Source organism: Bombina bombina, chromosome 2 (assembly GCF_027579735.1).
Source record: "Bombina bombina isolate aBomBom1 chromosome 2, aBomBom1.pri, whole genome shotgun sequence".
In the NCBI taxonomy this organism is placed as follows: Eukaryota; Metazoa; Chordata; class Amphibia; order Anura; family Bombinatoridae; genus Bombina; species Bombina bombina.
The window spans coordinates 1,239,925,282-1,239,938,203 of record NC_069500.1 but is presented as its reverse complement, the minus strand read 5'-3'; the positions used below and the strand labels follow the sequence as shown (position 1 = coordinate 1,239,938,203).

Sequence of the window (12,922 nt, the reverse complement as noted above, 5' to 3'; positions counted from 1 at the left end):
AGGCAACATTTTTAGATCTGTCCATTTCCATCAGAGAGGGAGTTATACACACTAAAACACATTTTAAAAAATGTGATACTAACACATATATCAGACACAACAGCCAACACCACCCCAGTTGGCTTAAAGCCATCCCTAAAGGCCAATTTCAACGCCTCAGACGAAATTGTGACCAATTAGACGATTATGAGGAATAGTCCATCATGCTAAAAAAAAGATTTTTACAAAAAGGATACAAGTCAGAGACATTAGAACTAGATAGACAGTATGCCAAAAATCTAGATCGAAGGGAGATACTTAAAGGACATAAACGTATACAATCACAAGAAAGCTCCTTCCCTAGGTTTATAACAACATTTAATTCAGGACATAATCAAATTAAAAACATCATAAACAAACACTGGCACGTGTTAAAGAGTGATGAAGTATTAGATAAAATTATTCCCTCCAAACCACAAATTACATTCCGAAAAGACCACAATTTCAAACATAAATTAGCACCTTCATTAATTAAAGGGATGACCCCAAAAATTCCTTTGTCCATCGCGAACCTACAAGGCTTCTATACCTGTGGTCGGTGTAAGGGTTGTAACTACACAAAAAGGGTACACAAGTCATTTACTTCATCCACTACAGGACAGACATTTATTATTAAACATTTCATAACATGCAAAACCACTAACGTCATTTATCTTCTACAGTGCAATTGTAAGATCCAATACTTAGGCCAAACAACCAGGTTTTTAAAAACACGTATACTAGAACATCTCAATAAAATAGAGAAAAAGCACGAAGATCACGGTGTACCCCTACATTGTAATTCCTGTCAAGATTTCAACAAAAATCATTTCCTCTGGTTGGGTATAGAAAGAGTGTCTACCCACTGGAGGGGGGGGGGGGGGGGGAGCTGGAAAAAGAACTAGACAGAAGGGAACTTTGGTGGATTCACACTATGAGAACCTACAACCAATGGGGTCTAAACAAGGACATTAGGATAGCAGCCTTTATCTAACATATCAAATATATTACTATTAATTTAATACACTATTCTTGACACATTATTAAATTAATGCCACACTTATAAACTATTAGGTACATTTAGGTATCTCATCAACACTTCACACATACCATTCACACTTATGTTATACTTTAGGATTAAATTAATATTTAAGACATCACATTCACTTTCAAGATATCACATTTTTATTTATTTTTATTCATTCATTTTTATTTATTCATTTCATTATTAATAATAAAGTATTAGCATAGGGACTTTCTATAGTAAATAAGCACAATTAAATTTTCACTATTCAAATGTTGCACATATCTATTTATTTTTATTATTTCTTATGTTAGAGACAATATTTAAAATTTCCTTAAACAAAATATTTATTTATAATCATGTTACTAGATCTGTGGGCTCTCACCATGAAATTTCCTTAAACAAAATATTTATTCACAACCATGTTACTAGATTTGTGGGCTCTCACCATGAAATTTCCTTAAACAAAATATTTATTTATAATCATGTTACTAGATCTGTGGGCTCTCACCATGAAATTTCCTCAAACAAAATATTTATTTATAATCATGTTACTAGATCTGTGGGCTCTCACCATGAAATTTCCTTAAACAAAATATTTATTTATAATCATGTTACTAGATCTGTGGGCTCTCACCATGAAATTTCCTTAAACAAAATATTTATTTATAATCATGTTACTAGATCTGTGGGCTCTCACCATGAAATTTCCTTAAACAAAATATTTATTCACAACCATGTTACTAGATTTGTGGGCTCTCACCATGAAATTTCCTTAAACAAAATATTTATTTATAATCATGTTACTAGATCTGTGGGCTCTCACCATGAAATTTCCTTAAACAAAATATTTATTTATAATCATGTTACTAGATCTGTGGGCTCTCACCATGAAATTTCCTTAAACAAAATATTTGCAGTAAGGATTCCCTTTTTGAAATATGAATGTAGTGTGTCACAAATGTTTCAGATCCGTTCTGAAGAGCAAATACTGGTCACTTTTTTCCTGCTTTTGTTTCAGAATTATTTATCTTGTTTTATTGGCTGAGATGTATGTCTGATGTCATTCGGGACACTCCCTCTATTAGTACACAGAACTTTAACTCTTCTGGATTGATGCTTTCACCCTTGGATTACAGCCGTCCTCTGATTGGACAAGAAAAGCACATGACCGCAGACCGGAACTGAAAAGGAACTGTTAGACAAGGAACTACTTGATTGAGGACTTTATACTACTGTCTGTTCATTGGTCTAAATATTCAGGAAATGTTTTGATTGGTTAAATAACGTATCAATACTAAACTAAGCCTCTATTTTTAAACTTTGATGGTTTTTTAATGATTTTCTTTAAAATATATTTTTCTTCATTTTTATTCTCAGGAATAGTTTACTATTGATGCATATACATAGTATTAAACATTTTATGAAGTTTTTGTGAGTCCAATCTCCTGTGCTCAACAGGAAATTGGAACTAATTGTTCACCTGTATATAAACCAGCCCTGTAGCCACAGCAAACACACTCAATACTTGGTTTTACTTACCTGTTTTACTTGTTTTAATGTATGCTCTTGATAAAGACGTGTAATACGTTGAAACGCGTTGAGCAAATAAAACCTTTTATCCTTTGTTGAAAGATTGTCAAGATCTTGTTTTGCTGTGCTGAGCTGGAATCTCCTTATTTATGGAGTAAGTTACTACATTTTTTTCAATTACACACTGGATACTTTTGTCATTTGGGTCTCTATTCATTTATAGTCCACTTTTGGATAAACCTGAAAATTCAGTATTTGACTCCAGGAACCCGTGGACTCTTGCCATCTGACGCTACGTTCCCTTTCAGCTGTAAAGATTCATCTTATGGAGTGAGTATACTGCACCCATATTAATTGGCTTCAATATATGCATCAAGCTTTTTTTCTCTTCACTTACTAGAGAAAATCACTCTATAAACCAGCGCCATCTACTACTACTATCTATCTATACACAGTCACAAGGGAGAGACTGCAAGAAGGCTGCGGTCTGACCTAAAGGAGAGTATCAGTTCTTAGTTCATTTGTACAGAATATTGTGTGTTTCTCCTGTTAAGTGTGGTCAGTCCACGGGTCATCATTACTTCTGGGATATTAACTCCTCCCCAACAGGAAGTGCAAGAGGATCACCCAGCAGAGCTGCTATATAGCTCCTCCCCTCTACGTCACACCCAGTCATTCTCTTGCACCCAACTAATAGATAGGATGTGTGAGAGGACTGTGGTGATTATACTTAGTTTTTATATCTTCAATCAAAAGTTTGTTATTTTAATACAGCACCGGAGTGTGTTGTTCTTTCTCAGGGAGAATTTGAAGAAGAATCTACCTGAGTTTTTGCATGATTTTAGCCGGCGTAGTTAAGATCATTTTGCTGTTCTCGGCCATCTGAGGAGTGAGGTAAACTTCAGATCAGGGGACAGCGGGCAGGTTCACCTGCAAAGAGGTATGTAGCAGCATATTATTTTCTGAGGAATGGAATTGACTGAGAAAATACTGCCAATACCTATATAATGTAAGTTCAGCCTTAAATGCAGTAGTAGCAACTGGTATCAGGCTGTCATGTATGTATATTTACACTTCAGTATTCTGGGGAATGGCACTTCACTGGGATAATACTGTATGCATAAAATTTTAGCCTATCTTGCAGTGAGAACGACTAGCAGCAGGCTTTCTAATGACAATTCATTTATTTGATGTTAAACGTTTTGCTGGCATGTTAAATCGTTTAATTTTCTGAGGTACTGGGTGAAAAATTGTTTTGGGCACTGTTTTTTTCCACTTGGCGGTCATTTTATTTAATTTAAGACAGTTTACTGATCTCCCTCACTGTTGTGTGTGAGGGGGAGGGGCTTATTTTGGCGCTTTTGCTACGCATCAGAAATTCAGTCACAAGTCTGTTTTCTTCCCTGCATGATCCGGTTTGTCTCTACAGAGCTCAAGGGTCTTCAAAAATTATTTTGAGGGAGGTAATCACTCACAGCAGACCTGTGAGATTGTGCTTTGACTGTGATAAAAAACGTTATATTCTGTACATTTTTTCTGCTATTTAAGGGTTAGTTATCCATTGCTAATGGGGGCAATCCTTTGCTAAAATTGTGTTTTTACCGGAAAGAATTTGATTTTATAGTTTCTCCGGTTTATTGTTACTCAACTGTCATAACTTTTCTGTGCTTCTTAAAGGCACAGTACGTTTTTTCATATTATTTGTAAATTGAATTGAAAAGTATTTCCAAGTTTGCTGGTTTAATTGCTAGTGTGTTAAACATGTCTGACTCAGAGGAATATCTCTGTGCTATATGTGCTAAAGCCAAAGTGGAGCCCAATAGAAATTTATGTACTAATTGCATTGATGCTACTTTAAATAAAAGTCAATCTGTACAAATTGAACATCATTCACCAAACAACGAGGGGAAAGTTATGCCGACTAACTCTCCTCACGTGTCAGTACCTGCATCTCCCGCTCGGGAGGTGCGTGATATTGTGACGCCGGGTACTTCAGGGCGGCCATTACAAATCACATTACAGGACATGGCTAATGTTATGACTGAAGTTTTGTCTAAATTACCAGAACTTAGAGGGAAGCGTGATCACTCGGGTGAGAACAGAGTGCGCTGATAATAATAGGGCCATGTCAGATACTGCGTCACAGTATGCAGAACATGAGGACGGAGAGCTTCAATCTGCAGGTGACGGTTCTGATCCCAATAGAGTGGATTCAGACATTTCTAATTTTAAGTTTAAGCTTGAAAACCTCCGCGTACTGCTAGGGGAGGTATTAGCGGCTCTGAATGATTGTAACACCGTTGCAATCCCAGAGAAATTATGTAGGCTGGATAGATACTATGCGGTACCGGCGAGTACTGACGTATTTCCTATACCTAAGAGGCTTACAGAGATAATTACTAAGGAGTGGGATAGGCCCGGTGTACCCTTTTCCCCCCCTCCTGTATTTAGAAAAATGTTTCCAATAGACGCCATCACACGGGACTTATGGCAGACGGTCCCTAAGGTGGAGGGAGCGGTTTCTACTCTGGCTAAGCGTACCACTATCCCGGTGGAGGATAGCTGTGCCTTTTCAGATCCAATGGATAAGAAATTAGAGGGTTACCTTAAGAAAATGTTTATTCAACAAGGTTTTATATTGCAACCCCTTGCATGTATTGCGTCTGTCACGGCCGCGGACGCTTTTTGGTCCGAGTCCCTGGAAGAGACTCTTGACTCAATAACTATAGATGAGATTTCAAACAAGCTTAAAACACTTAAGCTAGCTAATTCATTTGTTTCAGATGCCGTAGTACATTTAACTAAACTTACGGCTAAGAATTCCGGATTCGCCATTCAGGCACGCAGAGCACTGTGGCTAAAATCCTGGTCAGCTGACGTTACTTCTAAATCTAAATTACTTAACATACCTTTCAAAGGGCAGACCTTATTCGGGCCCGGTTTGAAAGAAATTATCGCTGACATTACAGGAGGTAAAGGCCATGCCCTGCCTCAAGACAGAGCCAAACCTAGGGCTAGACAGTCTAATTTTCGTTCCTTTCGTAATTTCAAGGCAGGAGCAGCATCAACTTCCTCTGCACCAAAACAGGAAGGAGCTGTTGCTCGCTACAGACAAGGCTGGAGACCTAACCAGTCCTGGAACAAGGGCAAGCAGGCCAGAAAACCTGCTGCTGCCCCTAAGACAGCATGAATTGAGGGCCCCCGATCCGGGAACGGATCTAGTGGGGGGCAGACTTTCTCTCTTCGCCCAGGCTTGGGCAAGAGATGTCCAGGATCCCTGGGCGTTAGAGATCATATCTCAGGGATATCTTCTGGACTTCAAATCCTCTCCCCCAAAAGGGAGATTTCATCTGTCAAGGTTGTCAACAAACCAAATAAAGAAAGAGGCGTTTCTACGCTGTGTACAAGATCTTTTACTAATGGGAGTGATCCATCCGGTTCCGCGGTCGGAACACGGACAGGGGTTTTACTCAAATCTGTTTGTGGTTCCCAAGAAAGAGGGAACCTTCAGACCAATCTTGGATTTAAAGATCCTAAACAAATTCCTAAGAGTTCCATCGTTCAAAATGGAAACTATTCGGACAATCCTACCCATGATCCAAAAGGGTCAGTACATGACCACAGTGGATTTAAAAGATGCTTACCTTCACATACCGATTCACAAAGATCATTACCGGTATCTAAGGTTTGCCTTCCTAGACAGGCATTACCAGTTTGTAGCTCTTCCATTCGGATTGGCTACGGCTCCAAGAATCTTCACAAAGGTTCTGGGTGCTCTTCTGGCGGTACTAAGACCGCGAGGAATTTCGGTAGCTCCGTACCTAGACGACATTCTGATACAAGCTTCAAGCTTTCAAACTGCCAAGTCTCATACAGAGTTAGTACTGGCATTTCTAAGGTCGCATGGGTGGAAGGTGAACGAAAAGAAGAGTTCTCTCTTTCCACTCACAAGAGTTCCCTTCTTGGGGACTCTTATAGATTCTGTAGAAATGAAGATCTACCTGACAGAAGACAGATTAACAAAGCTTCAAAATGCTTGCCGTGTCCTTCATTCCTTTCAACACCCGTCAGTGGCTCAATGCATGGAGGTGATCGGCTTAATGGTAGCGGCAATGGACATAGTACCCTTTGCACGCCTACATCTCAGACCGCTGCAATTGTGCATGCTAAGTCAGTGGAATGGGGATTACTCAGATTTGTCCCCTACTCTGAATCTGGATCAAGAGACCAGAAATTCTCTTCTATGGTGGCTTTCTCTGCCACATCTGTCCAGGGGGATGCCATTCAGCAGACCAGATTGGACAATTGTAACAACAGACGCCAGCCTACTAGGTTGGGGCGCTGTCTGGAATTCTCTGAAGGCTCAGGGATCATGGACTCAGGAGGAGAGTCTCCTGCCAATAAACATTCTGGAATTGAGAGCAGTTCTCAATGCCCTTCTGGCTTGGCCCCAGTTAACAACTCGGGGGTTCATCAGGTTTCAGTCGGACAACATCACGACTGTAGCTTACATCAACCATCAAGGAGGGACAAGAAGCTCCCTAGCGATGATGGAAGTATCAAAGATAATTCGCTGGGCAGAGTCTCACTCTTGCCACCTATCAGCAATCCACATCCCGGGAGCGGAGAACTGGGAGGCGGATTTCCTAAGTCGCTAGACTTTTCATCCGGGGGAGTGGGAACTTCATCCGGAGGTCTTTGCCCAAATACTTCGACGTTGGGGCAAACCAGAGATAGATCTCATGGCGTCTCGACAGAACGCCAAGCTTCCTTGTTACGGGTCCAGATCCAGGGATCCGGGAGCGGTCCTGGTAGATGCTTTGACAGCACCTTGGACCTTCGGGAGGGCTTATGCGTTTCCACCCTTCCCGATGCTTCCTCGATTGATTGCCAGGATCAAACAGGAGAGAGCATCGGTGATTCTAATAGCGCCTGCGTGGCCACGCAGGACCTGGTATGCAGATCTAGTGGACATGTCATCCTGTCCACCTTGGTCTTTACCTCTGAGACAGGACCTTCTGATCCAGGGTCCCTTCAAACATCAAAATCTAACTTCTCTGAAGCTGACTGCTTGGAAATTGAACGCTTGATTTTATCAAAACGTGGATTTTCTGAGTCAGTAATTGATACCTTAATACAGGCTAGGAAGCCTGTTACCAGAAAGATTTACCATATATTGCGTAAATACTTATATTGGTGCGAATCCAAAAGTTACTCATGGAGTAAGGTTAGGATTCCTAGGATATTGTCTTTTCTACAAGAAGGTTTAGAAAAGGGTTTATCCGCTAGTTCTTTAAAGGGACAGATTTCAGCTCTGTCCATTCTTTTACACAAACGTCTATCAGAAGTTCCAGACGTTCAGGCTTTTTGTCAGGCTTTGGCCAGGATTAAGCCTGTGTTTAAAACTGTTGCTCCACCATGGAGTTTAAACTTAGTTCTTAACGTTTTACAGGGTGTTCGTTTGAACCCCTTCATTCCATTGATTTCAAATTGTTATCTTGGAAAGTTCTGTTTTTAATGGCTATTTCCTCGGCTCGATGAGTCTGAGTTATCTGCCTTACATTGTGATTCTCCTTATCTGATTTTTCATTCAGACAAGGTAGTTCTGCGTACTAAACCTGGGTTCTTACCTAAGGTGGTCACTAACAGGAATATCAATCAAGAGATTGTTGTTCCATCTTTGTGTCCTAATCCTTCTTCAAAGAAGGAACGTCTTCTACACAATCTAGATGTAGTCCGTGCCCTGAAATTTTATTTACAGGCAACTAAAGATTTTCGACAAACGTCTTCCCTGTTTGTCGTTTATTCTGGTCAGAGGAGAGGTCAAAAAGCTTCTGCTACCTCTCTCTCTTTTTGGCTTCGTAGCATAATTCGTTTAGCTTATGAGACTGCTGGACAGCAGCCTCCTGAAAGAATTACAGCTCATTCTACTAGAGCTGTGGCTTCCACTTGGGCCTTTAAGAATGAGGCCTCTGTTGAACAGATTTGCAAGGCTGCAACTTAGTCTTCTCTTCATACTTTTTCCAAATTTTACAAATTTGACACTTTTGCTTCTTCGGAGGCTGTTTTTGGGAGAAAGGTTCTTCAGGCAGTGGTTCCTTCCGTATAAAGATCCTGCCTGTCCCTCCCGTCATCCGTGTACTTTAGCTTTGGTATTGGTATCCCAGAAGTAATGATGACCCGTGGACTGACCACACTTAACAGGAGAAAACATAATTTATGCTTACCTGATAAATTCCTTTCTCCTGTAGTGTGGTCAGTCCACGGCCCGCCCTGTTTTTTATGGCAGGTCTAAATTTTTAAATTATACTCCAGTCACCACTGCACCCTTTAGCTTCTCCTTTCTCGTTGGTTCTCGGTCGAATGACTGGGTGTGACGTAGAGGGGAGGAGCTATATAGCAGCTCTGCTGGGTGATCCTCTTGCACTTCCTGTTGGGGAGGAGTTAATATCCCAGAAGTAATGATGACCCGTGGACTGACCACACTACAGGAGAAAGGAATTTATCAGGTAAGCATAAATTATGTTTTTTCCCCATCTTGCACCTCTGTATATTGTTTTCCTTTGTGTGTGTGTGTGTGTGTGTGTGTGTGTGTGTATATATATGTGTCTCTCGCTCTCACTCACTCACACAGTCACACACACACACAATGTGTGTGTAAAACAGTTCTCAAATATTGTGGGATATATTGTCTGTTTCAGGCATTGCTGGTTTTAGGCATTGCACAGTCTGCAAGAACACCAGACCCTGGGCATCCGTAAGTATTTAAATATTTATTACTTTTGAGTGATGCTCTGCTTGCACTTGTGCAGTAATTTATTTTTGTAAGCTGTGTTAGAAACACATTTATGGTATTAAAAGAAAAACAAAAGGGTACAAGAAGAAATGTTTTAAGGAAATTGTGTACGTAAGTGAAAGGTGTTCAATTATATTCATTATTTTATGCTGAACCAGTATCCAAAATGTTTTGTTTTATAGGGAGTGCAGAATTATTAGGCTAGTTGTATTTTTGAGGATTAATTTTATTATTGAACAACAACCATGTTCTCAATGAACCCAAAAAACTCATTAATATCAAAGCTGAATAGTTTTGGAAGTAGTTTTTAGTTTGTTTTTAGTTATAGCTATTTTAGGGGGATATCTGTGTGTGCAGGTGACTATTACTGTGCATAATTATTAGGCAACTTAACAAAAAACAAATATATACCCATTTAAATTATTTATTTTTACCAGTGAAACCAATATAACATCTCAAAATTCACAAATATACATTTCTGACATTCAAAAACAAAACAAAAACAAATCAGTGACCAATATAGCCACCTTTCTTTGCAAGGACACTCAAAAGCCTGCCATCCATGGATTCTGTCAGTGTTTTCATCTGTTCACCATCAACATTGCGTGCAGCAGCAACCACAGCCTCCCAGACACTGTTCAGAGAGGTGTACTGTTTTCCCTCCTTGTAAATCTCACATTTGATGATGGACCACAGGTTCTCAATGGGGTTCAGATCAGGTGAACAAGGAGGCCATGTCATTAGATTTTCTTCTTTTATACCCTTTCTTGCCAGCCACGCTGTGGAGTACTTGGACGCATGTGATGGAGCATTGTCCTGCATGAAAATCATGTTTTTCTTGAAGGATACAGACTTCTTCCTGTACCACTGCTTGAAGAAGGTGTCTTCCAGAAACTGGCAGTAGGACGGACTGGGAGTTGAGCTTGACTCCATCCTCAACCCGAAAAGGCCCCACAAGCTCATCTTTGATGATACCAGCCCAAACCAGTACTCCACCTCCACCTTGCTGGCGTCTGAGTCGGACTGGAGCTCTCTGCCCTTTACCAATCCAGCCACGGGCCCATCCATCTGGCCCATCAAGACTCACTCTCATTTCATCAGTCCATAAAACCTTATAAAAATCAGTCTTGAGATATTTCTTGGCCCAGTCTTGACGTTTCAGCTTGTGTGTCTTGTTCAGTGGTGGTCGTCTTTCAGCCTTTCTTACCTTGGCCATGTCTCTGAGTATTGCACACCTTGTGCTTTTGGGCACTCCAGTGATGTTGCAGCTCTGAAATATGGCCAAACTGGTGGCAAGTGGCATCTTGGCAGCTGCACGCTTGACTTTTCTCAGTTCATGGGCAGTTATTTTGCGCCTTGGTTTTTCCACACGCTTCTTGCGACCCTGTTGACTATTTTGAATGAAACGCTTGATTGTTCGATGATCACGCTTCAGAAGCTTTGCAATTTTAAGAGTGCTGCATCCCTCTGCAAGATATCTCACTATTTTTGACTTTTCTGAGCCTGTCAAGTCCTTCTTTTGACCCATTTTGCCAAAGGAAAGGAAGTTGCCTAATAATTATGCACACCTGATATAGGGTGTTGATGTCATTAGACCACACCCCTTCTCATTACAGAGATGCACATCACCTAATATGCTTAATCGGTAGTAGGCTTTCGAGACTATACAGCTTGGAGTAAGACAACATGCATAAAGAGGATGATGTGGTCAAAATACTCATTTGCCTAATAATTCTGCACTCCCTGTAATAGGGGTTTAATAATAAGTTTGAAAAAATGCACTAAACATTTGAAGTTTTACATTGTCTTTCTGTTTATTTTGGGGACAATAAAATCAAATTAAACATTTATGATTCAGATAGAGCATGTCATTTTTAACAACTTTACATTTTACTTCTGTTATCAAATTAGCTTGGTTCTCTTGTATCCTTTGTTAAAGTGTAAATCTAGGTAAGCTCATATGGGTTAATGAGCATGCACGTGTCTATGGCAGCAGTGTTTTGAAACATTGTATGTAGCAGTGTTATAAAGTGTAGCGATCGCTGCTGCTATAAAGTACTAAAGACACAAGCATGCTCCTGACCTCTTATGAGCCTACCTAGATTTACTCTTTAACAAAGGATACCAAGAGAACAAAGCAAATTAGTTAATGGAAGTACATTGGAAAGTTAATAAAATTGCATGCCCTATCTAAACCATAAAAGTTTAATTTTGAATTTGTCTCTCTAAATATGTTTTAGTGAATATTTATCCATGTTATCCTTAATAACTCACGTAACACTTTTATTTTAAACACCTAAAACAAGTAAAAGTTTACAAAATGATGCTTCTTTTGTGTTTGTTCAGTTCATGAGCAATTTACCTTGTGGTGAAAGTAGAAACCTCCTGAAAGGCTTTTCCCTTAGTTCTGTAGATATCTTTCTCACTCTAGATTTTAGTTTTAGCCTTTACCTGTCTGGTTTAAAGGGCTTTTATAGTGGGAAAATCAGAGAACTGCTGGTTGATTGTCATAGCTTTTGGTGATCCAGTTCATAATGCATATTGTACTGTACTTGTAAAATCTATGCGGATTATGTGTGAAAAAAATTGCATGCACTAATTTATTATAGCATATAATTAAACACTAGTGACGCTGCAAGTCTATGTGACCCTTTAAACATTTAATTTATTTCCATATTGTATATTTTTGCCATCTATGTCCTTTTTAGACTTTTCTGTTACTTCATACAGGATATTATTGGAAATATGTTGGTAGGTGCGTAGTAATTTCATGATTAATTTAAAAAAAATATTATTAAACAAAAATGATTCAAAGCTATAAAACAAGATATAATTGGTCTAAGTGTTTTATCCACACAATTACATTTTTTTCCCCTTTGTTCAAATTTTTTGCTTATAAAATAGAAATGTTGCATTTCTAATTTTGTTTTCTGCAAGATTGTACTTATTTCTCCAACATAGGTGTGTCCGGTCCACGGCGTCATCCTTACTTGTGGGATATTCTCTTCCCCAACAGGAAATGGCAAAGAGCCCAGCAAAGCTGGTCACATGATCCCTCCTAGGCTCCGCCTACCCCAGTCATTCTCTTTGCCGTTGTACAGGCAACATCTCCACGGAGATGGCTTAGAGTTTTTTAGTGTTTAACTGTAGTTTTTATTATTCAATCAAGAGTTTGTTATTTTAAAATAGTGCTGGTATGTACTATTTACTCTGAAACAGAAAAGAGATGAAGATTTCTGTTTGTAAGAGGAAAATGATTTTAGCAACCGTTACTAAAATCGATGGCTGTTCCACACAGGACTGTTGAGAGGTATTAACTTCAGTTGAGGGAACAGTGAGCAGAATTTTGCTGCTTGAGGTATGACACATTCTAACAAGACGATGTAATGCTGGAAGCTGTCATTTTCCCTATGGGATCCGGTAAGCCATTTTTATTACAGACAGTAAATAAGGGCTTCACAAGGGCTTTTTAAGACTGTAGACATTTTCTGGGCTAAATCGATTCATATATAAACATATTTAGCCTTGAGGAATCATTTTAATCTGGGTAT

The 12,922-nt window shown here is 39.4% G+C and overlaps 1 protein-coding gene across 1 annotated transcript in view; it reads left to right on the top strand.

The window, feature by feature from the left end:
- SLC30A9 (solute carrier family 30 member 9) overlaps nt 1-12,922 on the top strand; it is a 588,622-nt gene that overhangs the window by 314,062 nt on the left and 261,638 nt on the right. Inside the window, exon 10 of the mRNA XM_053704010.1 lies at nt 9,277-9,332. Within this exon, the coding sequence (XP_053559985.1) occupies nt 9,277-9,332 (56 nt within the window). The remainder of the gene's footprint in view (nt 1-9,276; nt 9,333-12,922) is intronic.